This window comes from Jaculus jaculus, chromosome 5 (assembly GCF_020740685.1).
Source record: "Jaculus jaculus isolate mJacJac1 chromosome 5, mJacJac1.mat.Y.cur, whole genome shotgun sequence".
Taxonomy (NCBI): domain Eukaryota; kingdom Metazoa; phylum Chordata; class Mammalia; order Rodentia; family Dipodidae; genus Jaculus; species Jaculus jaculus.
In genome coordinates, this window is record NC_059106.1 from 161262044 (window position 1) to 161281233 (window position 19190).

The following is a 19190-nucleotide window of genomic DNA, read 5'->3' on the forward strand; positions in this document are numbered from 1 at the left end:
AGAAAAAAAAAAAAGTGGTTTTGCAACTGCCCTCTGATTGGACTTGAGGCCTGGTACTGAAAACCTAATCAAAAGCCTATGGCTAGGGAGGTCATAAGCCCTAGAGGGGAAACTACTATTGTTGTCGAGATAAATGCACCAAACTGCCCTCTAAATACTTATGCTTATGTCCATATGCTACTTTCACTCTTGGTTACAGAAGCTTCTCTTCAGATGGCTGTGAATACTAGAGAGACTCAAAACACACCACAGTGCTGAGAAGCAATGACAGTGGAGTGTTCAGCACTAAATGAGACATCTCCATCACACGCTCCAAGGCTCAGGGACCACCGTGGAAAAGGTAGCAGAAAGAATGTAAAGGCCAAAGAAAGGGGAGTGCTTACAATACTGTCTTCCAGACACAAAGTGGCCATGGTATTCATCATCTCACAGTGGCTGACGCTACCTACACAAGACCTACATAATAGGAGGAAAAATGATGACATCAAAATAAAAGAGACTAGTTGAAAAGAAGGGATTCAATGGAGGGAGGAACTGGGAGGCAGAAAAGGAGCATGGTGGGAGGGGATTATGATCATGGTATACTGTCTATATGTACAGAGGATGTCAGTAAAAAAAATTGGTTTTGATCCCAAATGACTGCAGTTTCAAAAACAGTCATCCTTCAGTATTCAGAGTGAACAGGTTGCGGGACTCACTCCACAGATTGAAGTCCTTCATATCAAACGCCACAGTGTTTGCATATAACCTCACACACCCTCTTATATTCCCCTATCATCTCTAGGTCCCCTGCAGTACCCAATAAAATGCAATATAAACACCATGTAAGTAGTGATGATGCTGTGTTTTTCAGGGAATGGTGACAAGGGAACAGTCTATGTGCAGTGCAGGCATCATGTTTTTCTCAAATATCTCAAATTTCTCAAATATCACCAGTTGGTTGAGTCCACAGTTGCTAACCATAGCATGGAAGAGTATGGATGCACTCAGGATACATAAACATAGCTTCTCTTCCCTGTAAAATAGGGCTACAACTTGAACCTCCTAACTCACAGCCCTTCCTTCCTTCTTACATGACAAACACCAAAAACAATAACAATAATCATAAAGAATGATACTTAAACATTGTTAAGATGGTCTCCAAACCTGAAGTCAAAACAGAAATAATAGAAAATGAAAATAGAAACCAAGATTGAACCCAACCAAAACGGAAGAGCTAAGGAAACGGGTCACAATTTTGAGAAGAAACTATCCCTAGGGACAGGCTTCCCAGCTGAGCCCACAAACTCACCTCGGCGGCTGACAATAAATGGAGAGGGGTTAAGGCAGGAAGTTGTCGTGAGTCACAGCTTAAGCCAAGGGTAGTCAGGATCTCCTTGAGGACTTCGTATCTTCTCATATTGCTTGATTTGAGCAAATTAAAGTCTTCTTGAGTCTGCACTGTGGAGGAGCTGGGAGGGAGCTCCAAGTGTACCTGAGGAGAAAGATATCACTCGGCGAGTCAGCCACTTATAGTCACTCAGAGAAACAGTTGCTCTATTCAGTTTGATTAAAACTTAAACGTAGATGGGCGTGGTGGCGCGTGCTTTTAATCCCAGCACTCGGGAGGCAGAGGTAGGAGGATTCCCTTAAGTTCAAGGCCACCCTGAGACTCCATAGTGAATTCCAGGTCAGCCTGGGCTAGAGTGAGACCCCACCTCGGAAAAAAAACAACAACATGAAGGCCAGGCGTGGTGGTACACACCTTTAGTCCTAGCACTTGGGAGACTGAGGTAGGAGGATCACTGAGATTGAGGCCACCATGAGACTACCGAGTAAATTCCAGGTCAGCCTGGGCTAGAGTGAGAACCTGCCTCAAAAAAAAAAAAAAACTTTGGAGAAAGCTCAGAGGTTCAATTCCCCAGTACCCACCACAGAAAGCCAGATGCACAAAGTGGCACATGCATCTTGATTTCATTCGCTGTGGCACTAGACCCTGATCCCCCAGCACCTACTTGCAAATAAATTAATTTTAAAAATAAAATAAGAGGACTGGGGAAATGGCTTAGTGGTTATAGCATTTTGCCTGCAAAGCCTAAGGACCCTGGTTCAATTCCCCAGGACCCACATAAGCCAGATACATAAGGGACATGTGTCTGGAGTTCGTATGCAGTGGCCAGAGACCCTGGTGTGTCCATTCTCTCTTTCTCTCTATCTGTCTCTTTCTCTCTCATAAATAAAGAAATATTTTTTAAAAATAAAATCAAATAAAACATGAATTCTTCTCCTTAAGACTCTGAACCTATCTGGAAAATAGTGGCCAGGAAAAAAAAGAAAGAAAGAAGGAAAGTGCCAGGATGTGGCTGGATACAGTACCTGCTTAGCAGGCACAAAGCCCTGAAATCCATGTGCAGTTTGGCATAAACTCCCACATGCTTAGGAGGTACAGGCAGGAGGTCAAGGCTATACCACAAGTTTGAGGCCAGTCTGAGCTACATGAGGTCCTATCCCAGGAGGAGATGAAGATTAAAATTGGCCTATTAAAATCCTGGCTGTCAGGGTCAAAGGTCAGGAACCTACCCAGGATGGGTACCAAATTCTTCCCAAGTCATGACTTTACCATCAGTCAGCAGTAGGACCCTGGGTAAGTCACTTGACCTGGACCAGAACATTTTGAAACCGTTATGCTGATGGCCCATCAGGCCTTGCCATGGGATTCAGGGAGGTGCAGTGGGTTATGATAGAAACTTCCATTCTACCTTGCAGTCAGAAGTAGGAAACAATGCCTGGAAAGAGAAATGTATTCACCTTTTTTTTTTTTTTTTAAACTTTTTGGTTTTTCAAGGTAGGGTCCTGTTCTAGCCCAGGCTGACCTGGAATTCACTATGTAGTCTCGGGGTGATCTCGAACTCAAGGCAATCCTCCTACCTCTGCCTCCCGAGTGCAAGGATTAAAGGCGTGCGCCACCACGTCTGGCTGTGTCCATCACTTAAAGTGCTTGCAGGACTTCAGGTGGATAGGGTGGGACTTCCTGCACACCACAAAGGCTTTCCTGACACCTTCCCTGCACCTGAGTGAATTTTAAGATTTAGAACTTCCTGTATTTAGCCCAGGTGCTAAAGAATGACTTAAGGTCTGCAAGAAGATAAATGTGGGTCATATGAAACAGCTCTGTCAACTCACGTCTCTGTCTGGGTGAAGGACCATACTGGAACTCCCAACTACCCTGAGAGCAAGTTTTTCACTGGGTGTTGGCACCTGCAGGTGCCAGTATAGTGCCCAAGCTTGATTTGTTTTACTTTGATTCTGCCTATTGTCTGCAGAGCCACCAACCTGCACATGGAAAATATAAAAGCTATGCTGTCAGCCTTCTGGCAAGGCTAGATTGCTCAACTCCTAGCCAAACCATGACCAGGCCAATTATAACATTCAAAGGCAATGCCTACATGATGCAAATGTTAACCTTCTTCCCCCTAACACCCTTAGGGTCTCGCTCTTGCCCAGGCTGACCTGGAATTCACTAATGTAGTCTCAGAGTGGCTTTGAACTCACGGTGATCCTCCTGAGTGCTGGGATTAAAGGTGTGCATCACCAAGCCTGGCCAATTGTAAAACTTTTAAAAATAAATCTTTGGCTTTTCCTTCCTTCCTTCCACTTGGCTGCCGGAGCTGCTCCCTACCTTCTAGCGTGGATTGAAGACCAGTACGGACTAAAGACCAACATCAACTGAAGACCCGCGTGGATCGAAACCCAGCGGCTCCTCAGGAAGCCTCCAGGCTTTCCGGCACCATCTGCAGTGCCGGGTCGGGACTGCTGAGGCATCTGGCCACGTGGACTGAGCAACTACCAGGTTCGGTGATTCTCGGGCCTGCAACTGCTCTTGGACTACTATGGCAGTGACCTTGAGATGACTCAGAAGGCATCATGGTGCTGGAAAGAAGTGACTGGAGTGCTCAGTACCATAATATCTCTATTACACCTTCCAAGGCTCAGGGTCTAATGCAGAAGAGGTGGTGGAAAGAATGTAAGAGCCAAAAGAAGGGTAGGACTCCTTACAATGTGCTCCTCCTAGACACAAAATGGCCTGGATATCCATGACCTCACAGTGTCTGACACTATCTACACAAGACCATCATAAAAGGAGGAAAAGATCATGACATCAAAATAAAAGAGACTGATGGAGATGGGGAGGGGATATAATGGAGAATGGAGTTTCAAAGGGGAAAGTGGGTGGAGGGAGGGCATTACCATAGGATATTTTTTATAATCATGAAAGTTGTTAATAAAAATTTGAAAAAAGGGCTGGAGAGATGGCTTAGCGGTTAAGCGCTTGCCTGTGAAGCCTAAGGACCCCGGTTCGAGGCTCGGTTCCCCAGGTCCCACGTTAGCCAGATGCACAAGGGGGCGCACGTATCTGGAGTTCGTTTGCAGAGGCTGGAAGCCCTGGCGCGCCCATTCTCTCTTTCTCCCTCTATCTGTCTTTCTCTCTGTGTCTGTCGCTCTCAAATAAATTTAAAAAAAATTGAAAAAAAAAATGAGTAATTGGGAGAAAAAAAAGAGAGAAAGAAGTGCCAGAAGTGTTCATGTATGCCTTTAATCCCAGCAGTGAGTTGAAGGCCATCTTGGGACTACAGATGAGTTCCAGGTCATCCTGGGCTAGAGTGAGACCCTACCTAAAGTCAAGGCCACACAGATGCATTGTCTCTGGCCTGTGCTGCCCAGGAACTCCACAAAGAAGGTAGTCACCACATGCAGCCTCTCCATCTAAACCTGCACAATGGAAACCCAGATAAACCTCTTTTTTTTTTTTTTTTTTTACTTAAAACTCACTCAGCCTGTGGAGTTGAGCTACTAACAACAGAACATGAACCAACCAAAACAATAGAATGTCTTTGGACCAAATTCAGATGTCTCAGAAATCTTGCATACCTCCCTATGGTGAGCTGACCACTCTCAGACATTCACTAACCATCCCCACAAATGCTGTGACTGATTTCACAGTGAGCATGGGATTATGTTCCCTGCAGTAGACCGGAGAAGTCCACTTCCTTTCCCTTTCTGTATGTCCTACATGTCTGGAGTTCATTTTCACTGGCTGAAGGCCCTGGTGCACCCATTCTCTCTCTGTCTATCTGCCCTTCTCTCTTTTTTCTTCTCTCTCTGTAAACAAATTTAAAAAAAAAAAAAAATTTTTAAAAAATGGGCTGGAGAGATGGCTTAGTGGTTTAGGTGCACTCGTCTACAAAGCCTAAGGACCCAGGTTTGATTCTCCAGGTACCTCGTAAGCCAGATGCACATGGTGGCACATGTGTCTGGAGTTTATTTGCAGTGGCTGGAGTCCCTGGTGCACCCATTCCCTCTCTCTCACTTGCTTGCTCACTTGCTCTTGCGTTTGTTCTCTCTCTCTGACTCTAATAAATAAATAAAATTAAAATTAAAAAAAAAAAAAACTTCATGAGCTGGGGAGGTGACTCACTGGTTAAAGGTGTTTGTTTGCAAAAACCTGGCAGCCTGGGTTCAATTCCCAACCACCCACATAAAGGCAAATGCAAAATGGCACATTCACTTTTTTGATTTTTGTTTTTTGTTTTTTGCTTTTCAAGGTAGGGTCTTGTTCTAGCCCAGGCTGACCTGACCTGGAATTCACTATGTACTCTCAGGGTGGCCTTGAACTCACAGCTGTCTACCTTACCTCTTACTCCCAAGTGCTGAGATTAAAGGCATGTACCACCATGCATCGGGCACATTCATCTTTGATCGCAATGTCCCATTGACAATGGGAGGCAGAGCCAGGAGAATCCAAGACTTGTGCGCCAGCTAGTCTGAGTTCCTTTGCAATGGCGAGAGACTCTGACTCAAAAAAGGTGGAGCACAGCCACCTAGAAGTTGTCCTGTAACCTCCACATGTTCATCATGGCACAGGAGCCCCCCACACACACACTTAAAAAAATAATAAAGAATAAAGTTTTTGAATAACTTCAAAAAAAAATAAATAAATAAATCTTTGTGTGCATATGTGTATGTATTTGTATGATATGTGTGTGAATACAGACATGTGTGTACCACAGGACACACGTGGTGGTCAGAAGATAACCTCACGTGTCAGTCCTCACCTTTCACCTTGTCTTGTCCACTGTGGCACATCCCAGGCTAGCTAGCCTAGAAACTCTGGGGGATTCACCTGTCGGCTCTCTGCAGGGACACCGCGGTTACAGATGCACGTTACTACACCCAGCTTTTAAACAGGTGTCTGGGGTTCCAAGCTCAGGTCTTCACACTTGTGCAGGAAGAGCTTTACTCCCTGAGCCATCTTCTCAGCTCAAATGGTAAACTCTGAGGCCAATGCGAACGGGCTGGAGGAACACTGCAACGTGGTCTCCAATTACAGCTGCACAGCAGTCGGGGGCAGCAGGTAGTCTGTGGCCCAGAGAGCCTCAGAGAGGGAAGAGGCACAGAGGGAAGCCCCTAAGGGTTCCACATTGGATCCGTCTCCTTTAGGTGCGGGTCGCTGCTCTCAAGGGTCAGAACTGGGTGGACAGATAGCCCAGCAGAGGGTCCCACTTCATCCATGTGAACACATGGACCCCTTGGAGTCACCTTTAGAGGTGACACAAATAATCTGAGCAAAGTTCTGTTCCCACCAGTGGCAGTTTGAATAGATGGCCCCCAATATATTCAGTGTTTTATTAGCTTGTAGTTTGGATCTGCAGCTACCTGGCTGGAGGCATTGTCACTGGGTGGATCTTAGGGTCCAGCCATAAAGTATGGGGATGGGTTTGAGATTCCAATCTAAAGATAGGCAAAGTGTGTCTTGCTGGAGTTCCGGAAGTATGCTGTGCTGTGTGGCTTTTGGCTCGCTCTCTCTCTCTCTCCTTGGACCTGTGAAGGCAGGCCAGCTTCTTCTGCCATTGTGAAACTTCCCCTGGATCTGTAAGCTTCAATAAATCCCTTCCTCCATAATTGAGCCTGATCTGGAAGTTCATCTCAGCGAACTTAAAGCTGTCTGCTGCACCACCAGAGCTTAAATGAGAGAAAAAAGCATATAACTGCAGGTACATGGTCCCACTAGATGGTGCGCATACAAACAACATTCAAGAAGTGCACTCAGGAAACGGGCATGGTGGCGCACACCTTTAATCCCAGCACTCAAGAGGCAGAGGTAGATGGATCACAGTGAGTCCAAGGCCACCCTGAGACTACATAGTGAATTCCAAGTCAGCCTAAGCTAGAATGAGACTCTACCATGGGGAGGAAATAAAAGTACACTCAGGGCTAGAGAGATGGCTTAGCCATTAAGGCACTTGCCTACAAAGCCAAAGGACCCAGGTTTGATTTCTCAGGACCCACGTAAGCCAGAAGCATAACGTGGCATGTCTGGAGTTAACTTACAACAGCTAGAGGCCCTGGCATACCCCATTCTCTCCTCTCCTCATTCTTTCCTCCTCTCTCTCTCTCTCTCTCTCTCTCTCTCTCTCAAATAAGCAAATAAAAATTTAAGAAAATTAAAAAATAAAAAAGAAGCACATGCAGTGAAATCTACAGACCTGGTTGTCACATGAGAAAGATGCTAAGGAGGAGGGGAAACTAGTCATCAAGCCACAAAAGGCCTCTAAGCCCAAGGAGACCATCAATGAAGTTGGGAAAATGCTCTTACTTAATTTCTTACAGTTTCAAAATCTGGGTGCTGGGCTGGAGAGATAGCTTAGTGGTTAAGCACTTGCCTGTGAAGCGTAAGGACCTTAGTTCGAGGCTCAATTCCCCAGGACCCACATAAGCCAGATGCACAAGGTGGCACATGCATCTGGAGTTCATTTGTAGTGGCTGGAGGTCCTGGCGTGCCCATTCTCTCTCTACCTATCTGCCTCTTTCTCTCTCTGTCGCTCTCAAATAAATAAAAATAAAAACAAAAATCTGGGTGCTGAGGTTGTGGGTGGAGTTCAGTCACAGGGTATTTGCCTAGCATATGTAAGGCCTTGGGCTCCATAATCAGTTAGTTGATCAAACAATCAATCAAAGATGTGGGGTCTGCCCTCTCAATTAATAAAAGATAGAACACCCCCAAGGGTGTGCCTGTATATTTGCACTTCTACACCTCTGAGGTTCCAGAAACAAATGTCATCCTCACTCATCATGTGGTTGTCACAGTGACAGGTCCACCTCTGTAACCTGGCTTCTTCTAAACACATAGCTTTTTAAATTTTATTTATTTGCTTATTAGAGAGAGAATGGGCATGCCAGAGTTTCCAGCCAGTGCAAACGAACTCGAGACACATGCGCCACCTTGTGCATCCGGCTTACGTGGGTCCTGAGGGTTCAAACCCGGTTCACTAGGCTTCGCAGGCAAGCACCTAAACCTCTAAGCCATCTCTCCAGCCCCTGACGCAGCTTTTTGACTAAACTGAAAGCAGGAAGTAAAAACACCTCTAGCAACAAGTAGGGAGGAGGTTTATCACTGACATCCAGTGGATAGAGACCGGGAGCCAGGAAACATCCTGTGAGGTACAGGACCTCACTATGGCCCAAATCATCAATAGAACCAGAGCTAAGAAACTCTGCTAGACAAGCAGAACCACTTCTGCCACAAGCTAAACTAAATACTCAAGCGACACCTTTTATTTATTTGAGAACAACAGACAGAGAAAGAGGCAGAGAGAAAAGAGAGAGAGAGAATGGGTGCACCAGGACCTCCAGCCACTACAAACAAACTCCAGATGCATGCGCCCCCTTGTGCACCTGGCTTATGTGGGTCCTGGAGAATCAAGCCTCGAACCGGGGTCCTTAGGCTTCACAGGCAAGTGCTTAACCGCTAAGCCATCTCTCCAGCCCTCGAGTAACATCTTTTCAAATCCATTTTAGAGTTTCATTTGGACAACTTCATACCAAACTGTTGGTCTATCTGGTAATCAAATATCATCATTAACTCTCGGCCTTTCAATGTTCCCTTTTTCTTCATTGTGATGGGTGAAAGGCACCAAGCACACAGCTTACGGGGCCAAGGTGCCCTGCCGAACATGCAGCTGTGTTCTACCCTTGAAGTACTTGGCCTCCTTGTATAGGGTTACATCATTACTAGATTTATTACAAAGATGAAGACTATGAAATTGAGCAGACAAAGAGGAAACTAACCAGCCTGTAATAATATTTATTGGTTGATCCCAGTGAGGTAGCACCGTCACCCAGGCCCGAGGAGAAGGCAATGACCCCACCACACAGAAGAGTGGAAGTCACTGGAAATCAGAAATGACACCCTAATCCTCTGAATCTGATTTGTGAACCTGCATCCTCTGGCCTTTTCTTTCCCTCTTAGGGCAATGCACTGCAGTATCAAATTTTATGATCATATTGGGGTCAATTTAAACGGTGCAGCAAAGCAGATTTGCCATGGAACTCAGAGAAACATATCACCAATGGTGCCGAATCAATTTTCTAGTCTGCACGCAGGGGTGGTTACAAAAAAAAAAAAAAAGTCACTCTTCAAAACTGAAATATGGCTCGAGGAAGTTGGGTTTTTAACATGGATTTTCTGAGAATGCACGGTTACTATAGTGACCGTGTTGGCAGAGAAAAAGATAAGAGGAGCACTGAGGAGGCCTCCAGAAGCTAGCCATGTGGTCCGCAGCCCTACAGGAAACCTGCGTCGCCGTGCCCGTGCATCAGCCCCACCGTCCAGATTTCAGAATGTTCCATCTCTGCCTGCCTGGGCATCAGTGAGCGGGCGAGGAACGAGCAGAGGAAGGACCCACAGCCCCCAGGGGGAACGAAAACCAAGGGGCTTGAACTTCAAGGAGGGCTAGGAAGAGACAGGCAAAATGACACACCAAACAAAACCTAACAAAACTGAAGAAAATCACTCTCTACTCAGTAAAAAACATGCCCACGATAAAATAAAACACCATACTTTGGAAAAACTTCTGGGTAAAATACCCCAGTCTTCTCAGTTTCTCTCTCAGATCCTGAAATCTCTGAGGTGCACACGGAATAATCACGTGACACTAACAACAACTTTGGCCCTGAGGCATTCAGTATTTAAAAAGTGAGAAATGATGAAAGAGTCTGTCTGGGCCTGTTTACTCAAGCAGGGAAAAAGCTAAAGGGGGGAGAAAAAAACCAGAAGCGGCCCGGCATGGTGAGCCACATTTCTGACAGCACGTGGGCGGTGGAATCAAAACCATCACATGCTCCAGCTCATCCTCAGCTACAGAGTTGGTGAGCTCGAGGTCAGCCAAAAAAAAAAAAAAGATAAATTTTAAGAAGTCAAATAACAGGGCACGGTGGCACATGTCTTTAGACCCAGCCCTTGGGAGGCTGAGTTGAGAGTATCGGCTTAAGTTCCAGACCAGTGTGGGGTCACAGGGGGAGTCCCAGTTCAGCCTGGGCTAGAGTGAGGCTCCCCCTCAGGGGAGGAACAGAACAGCAGAGGCCTCCAACATGGTAAGAAAATTAGCATCTTCCTTTCCTCCTTTTTTTTTTTTTTTAACTGTTCCTCGCGCATGTAGAAATGTCCCATAAGCCAGGCCACTCAGGAGACTGAGGTAGGTACAATCACTGTGAGTTCGAGGCCAGCCTGAGACTACATAATGAATTCCAGGTCAGCCTGGGCTAAAGAAAGACCTTATTTTGAAAAACCAAAAAAAGAAAGAAAGAAATATCCCATAAGCCTAAATAACTTTGATTCTGTCTTACTGGAGGTTTGCTTAGCATTTCAATATAACAAATCCTAAAACAGGAATTGAAGATGTCTTCAAGACAAAATGCCTTTGTAATTGAGTGTATTATGTTAAGGTGATGGTCACTGACATTTGGAATTACTGTCTTTCAACTTTATACTTGATTACAGTATGAATATCTTATGAATAAAAGTTTGATTATGTTAACAGTGCCTTGAGGGGAGAAAGTAGATTAGCATATTTTAGAAAGATTGTTACCAGTGAAGATCAAAACAAGAAGGAATTTTCTGGCTAATCCTTGGTTAAACTGCAAGCTTAGTTAAACTTCATGCCTCTTGCCTGGTTCCTTAGTCCTTGGTTAATCAGGCTACTCACAAAAGCCCCGAACTAAGCCTTGCACTGGCCACCGGCAGAAACTTCCAGCAAGAGTGAGATCCTCCAAGGCACACAAACGCTGGATAGGCAGGCGTAAGAGTATGTTCCCTCCCGAAGATACTCAAGATGCCAGCACCCCACCCCCCGGTACCTGGCAGAGAATGGCTTCTCCTCCACGGGTTCCGTAAGGCACTTGCACGATCATCTTGTCCTTGTCCTCGTTCTCAAGGTGGCCCTGGAGCCTGCCAGGGCCAGGCTGTCCACTGGAGCCCTCATACACGCAGCCGCTGCTCAGCACGCTGAGCCTCACCTCGCTCCCGTCAGCCTTGGAGAAAACCAAGCTCTGGACGGTCTCCTGCAGCTCAGCCTTGCTCGTCACCTGAAAGCCATCCACCGTGAAGGGGGAAGACAGGCTCAGCACCTTCCCTCCCTGAGAAAGATAGGCCATGAACTTCTGGGACAGGTCTTCCAGGATGGGCTCGCCAGTGGCAATGACCAACAGTAGACAGTTGTCTGGCCACGGGTCCCTGAGAGCGCTGTCCTCCAGCAGGTGGTAGAGGAGGTAGCTGTCCGTGTCCACGCAGTCAGCCAGAACAGACTGCACCTGCTGGAGCCGGCCCAGGGCCTCCTGGGAACCGGAGCCCACGTACAGCAAGATGTTGGGTGCCTTTCCTGCCACATTCACTCTTCTCCCTTCTCTCTCGTCCGCAACGCCCTCCAAACTGCTGCTCTGATCATAGGGAAGATCTGGAATGTTCTCTGCCCCTTCTCTCTCGTCCGCAACACCCTCCAAACTGCTGCTCTGATCATAGGGTAGGTCTGGAATGTTCTCTGCAGATGCAAACTTCACTGACTCAATGGTGCTGTTTTCAAGCTGCAGACACTCGTGGCAACTGAACAGGTGGAGGTGGCAATGCTCTCCAGGGGCCCCTCCCTGCTCGCCATCCGCAGCAGGCTCACTCCCAGAGGCACTGCCTCGCCTCTGGTGAGAGTCCTCGCCAAGAGCCGTCGGGTCACCTCTGAAAGCGGGCTCCGTGACCTCCTGCACAGTCTCGGTCTCGAGGAAAGGTCTGAGGCCCGGCTGCGGGGCTGGGACGTGTTTGTGGGAGGCCTGGTCCTCGAGCTCCTTCCAAGTGGAGTCCTTTAAGTGGACTGCTGGAACACAGACGGGAGGAGGTCATTAGTCAACACTTCAGTCAGCTCAAGACCCTCACCTGCTGGGAAGATGGCCCAGTGATTAAAGGTGCTTGCCTGTAAAGCCTGCCAGCCCGGGTTCAATTCTCCAACCACCTATGTAAAGGCATTCATTAGCAAGAAGAGATCCCGGAGCCTTCCCCACTTCCACAGTACTTTTCTCATACACATGGGAGACCATCAGGTCCCCTCACTGGCTGTGAAGAAGGTAAGATTCAGAGAGGTGATTCTTCCTGCTTGGAGTTGTGATTGCTTGGGTGTTATTCTCCATATGAGCATGAAAGTGTGAAGAGGGAAAAAAAAAAAAAAAGGACACATAGAGTCTATCTGAGCATACCCCAGGGAAGAGTCACTCTCACGACATGTCACAGTATCAAAAAGAAGGGGGTCTATCCTAAATCTTGTCTAAAGACTATAGTACAAACTTACAACCACTAATTCACAAGCATTCACTCAGGTTGGAGAGATGGCTTAGCAGCTCAGGCATATGCCTGAGGAGCCTAAGGACCCAGGTTCAATTCTCCAGTTCCCACGTAAGCCAAATGCACATGACAGTGCATGCTTCTGGAGTTTGTCTGCAGTGGCTAGAGGCCCTGGCGTGCCCACTCACACTCACTAACTCTCTCTCCCTTTCTTTCTCTGTCTCTAATAAATTTATTTTTGAAAGAAAGAAAAGGTTTATTTTTAAAAAATCAAAAGAAATCAAAAAATAAAAAAGCATTTACTCAACACCTGCTGCCTGTGTGATATAGTATTAAGCACATGCACGCGTAACCTTGGGAACTGATTTATACCGATTCCCAGAGCTGACGAGAGACCCTTGCTTGTCTGTGACATGAATGGAAGCTTTCCTACATGTTGTCTGCTGGCATGGAAGCCTAAGGAGAAAGATTTCCCATGTTCCCAGAAAAAAAAAAAGTTTGTCTCAAAAAGTTGTGGATATGCACACTGTTAAGATTTAGAACTTGATACCATACCAGCTGGGCTTCAAATACAGACCACAGACTGGCTATGCTGAGTTATACTGCCATTAATGTTACATGTGTTTTGAATATAAATGCCATCTCAGGCAACACAATTATGAAAAATTCTGGTTTGAGAAATCCAGTTAAAGTGGGAATGGGGAGATGGCAATGGATAAAGCACTTGTCAACAAGGGTGAGAATCGGAGTTCATATCTCCATACACACCATGCTAGATGGGAACAGTGGCTAGCTGTAACCCAGCACTCAGGAGATGGTATGCCTGGGCAAGCTGGCTAGGTAAACTATCCTGATTAGTAAGCTCTAGGTCCAACTAAGAGAACCTGCCTCAGTAAATAATGTACAGGGAGGTCTGGAGAGATGGCTTAGCAGTAAAGGTACATGCCTATGAAGCCTAAGGACCCAGGTTCGATTCCCCTGTACTCATGTAAACTAGGTGCACAAGGTGGTGTGTGCGTCTGAAGTTCATGTGCATTGGCTAGAGGCCTGGCATGCCCATTCTCTCTTTAATAAATAAATATTTTAAAACTTTGGGGCTGGAGAGATGGCTTAGCAGTTAAGGTACTTGCCAGCAAAGAGCCAAAGGACTCAGGTCTGGAGTTCATTTGCATTGACTAGAGGCCCTGGCAAGCCCATTCTCTCTCTCTCATAAAGAAATAAATATTTTAAAACTTTGGGGCTGTCATCACCCATGCTGGGAGGGGGGAGAAGACTTTCTGGAGACATGGCTGCTTTGGGGGTTACCTATGCTCCTATAAAAATCCCCTCACCCATGCTCTATACATCAGCCCATTAAACTCTGGTTAGTCAAACTGAAAAAAAAAAAAAATTGGGGGCTGGAGAGATGGCTTAGAAGTTAAGGTACTTGTCAGCAGAGCCCAAGGACTCAGGTTCAGTTCTCCAGGTCCCACATAAGCCAAGATGCACATCCATCTTGTACATGCATCTAGAGTTCATTTGCTGTGGCTAGAGGCCCTGGCATACCCATTCTGTCTGTCTGTCTGTCTGTCTCTCTCTCTCTCTCTCTCTCTCTCTCCCCTTCTCTCTCTCTCTCTTGCCTGCTTGCTCTCTCCCTCCCTCCCTCCCTCCTTCTCTCCCAAATAAATAAATAAAATATAAAAAAATAAAGTGGAGGGAAATTGAGAAAGTTACTTCATGCCAGCCTCTGGGCTCCATACATACTTACTTATACATCTGCATGAGTACCCACAAACACACAAAAACACAAAAAGAAAGAAATCTAATAAGGACGAAAGACATACCTCTTGTCCCACCCCACACAAAATCCTGACCATGTATGAATTTCATATTATTATAGTTAGATCAAACCAGTTGGCTGAAATGAACATATTTGCCCAAAGTCCTCAAGCTAAATGACCCATAGCATCCCAAGTTGGAAACACTTTCTAAAGCTACTTACAAACAATCTTTTGGGGTACCAATCCATCATCCATCTGGAGTCTATCTTCCATGAACGCCACCCCCAGCTTGCTGAAGTCGTCCACGCTTGCCTTGGCAATTAGCTGGTAGGGATCCCCAGGACAGCAAGCTAATGGCAAACAACAGTCGGACCACCTTACCACCTGAGGACAGAGCAGACAAGGGCAGGAGAAAGAAAAGAGAAGCTGAGCACTCACAGGCAAAGTGACCAGACACTGCTTTTTCTCTCTGGCCTCTCACCACTAAATTGCAATCAGACACAACCCATTAATGGACGCTGCCTTGTGTTAATAGCAGAGTGGTTTGGGCTCAAATATTTTCATTTCAACCTGACAAAAATGCTCACAAAAGTAGTAAACAGGGGCTGGAGAGATGGCTTAGTGGTTAATCACTTGCCTGTGAAGCCTAAGAACCCCAGTTCGAGGCTCGATTCCCCAGGACCCACATTAGCCAGATGCACAAGGGGGCGCACGTGTCTGGAGTTCATTTACAGTGGCTGGAGGCCCTGGTGCGCCCGTTCTCCCTCTCTCTCTCTGCCTCTTTTTCCCTTTGTCTGTTGCTCTCAAATAAATAAAAGTACCAAAAAAAAAAAAAATTTGAGTAGTAAACAGACTCTGTCACTTTTTTTTAAGTAACTAAAGTCTTATCAGGTATGGTGGGACAGGTTTATAACACCAACAGCACTCAGAAGGCTGAGGCAGGAGGATCTTGAATTGGACAACATGGGCTACATGGCGAGACCCTGACTCAAAAAAAAAAAAAATTGATTTTGAAAGAAATGAAAATAACCAGTTTCAACTGCCCTAAGAAACTAAAAGGAGAAAAGGCCATCCCCCATACACTGGTAAAACATAACTGTCCTTTAGTAACAATACAGGAGACAGGGACAAGTCCAACATGCCCACCGATGTAAAAGGAACCCTGTCACTGGCTGTGAGCACACTGGACCTTGAGATACACAGCATGGCTCCCCACCGCTGTTCTTCTGGCGTTGGAGCTCAGGAGTTAGTCAGCGGCCTAAGGCACCAGAGACGGACTGAGGCCCCCTGGTCTCCACAGTGAACACCAATAACCCCACTAAAGACCCTCAGCACAACTGGGGAGGGGGGGAGAGGGACCTACGTGTGCAACCTTTTTTTTTTTTTTAATATGGAATGCTTCACGAATTTGCGTGTCATCCTTGTGCAGGGGACATGCTAATCTTCTCTGTATTGTTCCAATTTTAGTAAACGTGCTGCCGAAGCGAGCACTGTGCAACCTTTTTACTAAAAAAAAAAAATTAAGTCTGTAAAGTACTCCAGGGACAGTTCATAGTCCCACCACAAGGTGGTCATGGCACCAGAGCCCAGAACACCTTCTGGCTTGAGAAGAGTTCTGCACTGGGTGGGTGGGGGAGGGACCTCGGAGGATTCCCAGTGGAGAAGCAGAGCCAGCAAACACGCCAGACTCAGACTCCAGGCGTCACTCTCCCCACGAGCCTCTGCACCTCTCAGCATCCTTGCTTGTCAAACAGAAAGGAGGATGGCATTAATACCCATCACCTAGCTTTGTTGAGGAGAGAGATTAGAGAGCCTGTGTGACTCCCCAGAGGCAAGCTTGGAAAATATCAAGTACTCAATGAACAAAAGCCGCTTCTACCGGCTACTGCACACCTGACTCTCAGAGCAGAGTGTGTGTGATGCTCTCTAAGATGGGCGAGTGAGTCCTCTGCTCTCCCAGAGTAGCTTCTTGGGGGCATGCTGCCCATAATGAGAATTATAATTCTGATTTCCATATTTTTAAGATGACAGTTTAGGTTTTTAAAACCAACTCCTGATTAAAAAAAAAAAAAACAGGAAAAATGTTGGACAAGATTAATAAACAAAATATCATTGGGCCAGGAAGATGGTTCAGTGGCTAAAGTACTTGCCACTAAGTGAATATCTGACCAGATCCTCAGAAGCTACATAGTTAGAGGGCTAGAGAGATGGCTTAGCAGTTAAGGGCTTGCCTGTGAAGGACCCCAGTTGAAGGCTCAATTCCCCAGGACCTATATTAGCCAGATGCATAAGGGGGCGCACGCATCTGGAATTTGTTTGCAGTAGCTGGAGGCCCTGGAGCCCCATTCTCTGTCTCTCTCTCTGCCTCTTTCTCCCTCTGTCTGTCACTCTCAAATAAATAAATAAACAAATTTTTTTTTAAGAAAAAGAGTTAGATACTTTTTTTTTGCCTGGCGTGGTGGCTCATGCCTTTAATCCCGGCACTTGGGGGGCAGAGGTAGGAGGATCATTGTGAGTTCGAGGCCACCCTGAGACTCCATAGTGAATTCCAGGTCAGCCAGAGTGAGACCCTACCTTGAAAAACAAAACAAAACAAAAAACTGTTAGATGGTTTTTAATTGTAATTTGACATGTAATTCCAGGGCACCTGTGGCCATGAGAGGCAGCTAGTCTGGTGAAGACAGCAGAGCCCAACCAGAGCCCCTGCCTGAAACAAGACGGAAGGAGCAGAGCACACCCAGGTGGTCCTCTCCCCTACACACGCCCACATAGCATGCTACGCGCGCACACGCGCGCGCACACACACACACACACACACACACACACACACGCTACACGAAAACATCACCATAAAAGCACTGAAGATGGTCTGGAGAGATGGCTTGGCGGTTAAGGCACTTGTCTGCAAAACCAAAGGACTCAGGTTCGATTCCCCACGTAAGCCAGATGCCCAAGGTGGCACATGCTTCTGGAGTTCGTTTGCAGTAGCTGAAGGCTCTGGTGTGCCCATTCTCTCTCCCTATCTCTCTCCCTACCTCTCTCTGCCTCTTTCTCTCTCTCTCTCACAAATAAATAAAAATAAATAAATAAAATGTTTTTTAAAAGCACTGAAGTCTAAGAATGATAATGACAATAGTTTACCGGACCAAATGCGAGGATAAGTTCCCAACTACAGAAGTAAGGAGACTTCCTAACCCTGACTGTATCTGCACTGACAGAATATGCTCATCTGGGAACCTGGAGCTTCGTACATCAGGCTCCCACTGGCATAAGAAAAGACAGATCAATGGAACAGAACAGAGAGTGCAAAAATAAAATCATACGTTTATGCATGATTGATTTCAGACAAGAATGCCAATTAGTCAGTGGGAAAGCACAGCCTTTTTCAGCAAATGCTGGGGCATAATCAGAAGTTCACAAGCGAAAAAAGGAAGATGGATCCTACACACACCAGCAACTCAAATTTGATCAAAGACCTTAATTTAAGAGCTAGAAGTATCAAATTCTGAAAACAGGTCCACAATGTCAGAATCTGGGATCAGACAATAGTTTTTTGTTGTTGTTGTTGTTGTTAGATATGACCCTAGAAGTATGGACAACAAAAGAAAGAAGATAAATTGGACTTCATCGGATGGTTTATGTACATTAAAAGGAACATTATCAAGAAAGTAAAAGGCAGCAAAGACACGAGAAAGTACTGGCAAAAGATGCCTACAAAATACAACAGAAAGAATGCAAATAATACAATTAAAAGAGGGACTAAGAAGATGGCTCCATGGGTAAAGTGTTCACTACACCTGCATGAGAGCTTGAGTTTGGATCTCTGGCATGCGTGTAAAAACTGGGCAAGGTGGCATGTGCCTGTAATCCCAGTGCTGGGGAGGAAGACAGGAGGATGCCTAAGAGTTGATGGCTGGCTAGTCTAGAAGAACTGGTGAGTCCAGGTCAGTGGAAAGCTATGTCTGAAAACAAGTTTAAAATAAGGTGGAAAAGCAATCAAGAAAGACACCTGAGACTACCTTCTTCACATGTGTCCATGTGCACGTGCACACATGAAAACCCAAAAGTGAACAAAGAATTTAATTTTTCTCCTTAGAGAGGAAAAAAAGTTAAACGCTTTTAGCAGACTTAGAAGGAAAAACCGCAAATATAGGCCTTTGTGGTCAGTAACTGAGCCAGAACATTAGGAGCAAAAACAAAAAAAAAACCAAAAAAAAAAACTCAGAAATTTCTTTTTTTTTTTTTTCAAAAAATTTTTTTACAACTTCCATGATTATAAAAAATATCCCATGGTAATGCCCTCCCTCCCCAGACTTTCCCCTTTGAAATTGCATTCTCCATCATAGCCCCGTCCCTCTCAATCAGTCTCTCTTTTATTTTGATGGCAAGATCTTTTCCTCTTATGATGATGGTCTTGTGCAGGTAGTGTCAGAAATTTCTTTAGCTCTGCTCAAAACCACCCTCTCCTTCATCCTACTTCCCCATCGCCCATCTCAGAGTCCAGGTGGTAGCTTCATCAGGAGTCCAGTAGAATTCCACGTCTCAAAACTGACATCTTAGCAGGCAATCCCAGCACTTGGGAATCTGAGGCAGGAGGACTGCCTTGAGTTTGCAGTCTACCTGGGCTACATCAGTGAGTTCCAAGCTATAGAGACTATCTCAAAAAAAAACTTTATACATATAAGACCAGATCGTGCTAATACTAACTTCTTGGCTGCCAGGGAAATTGCTGGAGCTAACAACCTGGACAAAGAGTGCATCCATGAATGTCCAGCTTTGGGAAGGGGAAAAAA

The 19190-nt window shown here is 45.8% G+C and overlaps 1 protein-coding gene and 1 non-coding gene across 6 annotated transcripts in view; both read right to left on the reverse strand.

Annotated features, from left to right (window-relative positions):
• Hlcs (holocarboxylase synthetase) overlaps window positions 1-19190 on the reverse strand; it is a 217878-nt gene that overhangs the window by 175077 nt on the left and 23611 nt on the right. For 4 of the 5 annotated variants that reach the window (XM_045150864.1, XM_045150865.1, XM_045150863.1 and 1 more), the window contains 3 exons: window positions 14619-14781; window positions 11173-12176; window positions 1292-1474 (listed from right to left, as the gene is read on the reverse strand). In XM_045150864.1, the coding sequence (XP_045006799.1) occupies window positions 1292-1474; window positions 11173-12176; window positions 14619-14670 (1239 nt within the window). In that variant the 5' untranslated portion in view covers window positions 14671-14781. The remainder of the gene's footprint in view (window positions 1-1291; window positions 1475-11172; window positions 12177-14618; window positions 14782-19190) is intronic. The other variant, XM_045150867.1, reaches the window with a different exon arrangement.
• Window positions 15782-15888, reverse strand: LOC123461092. The gene has a single exon (XR_006637410.1). It is a non-coding gene; the product is annotated as a U6 spliceosomal RNA (small nuclear RNA).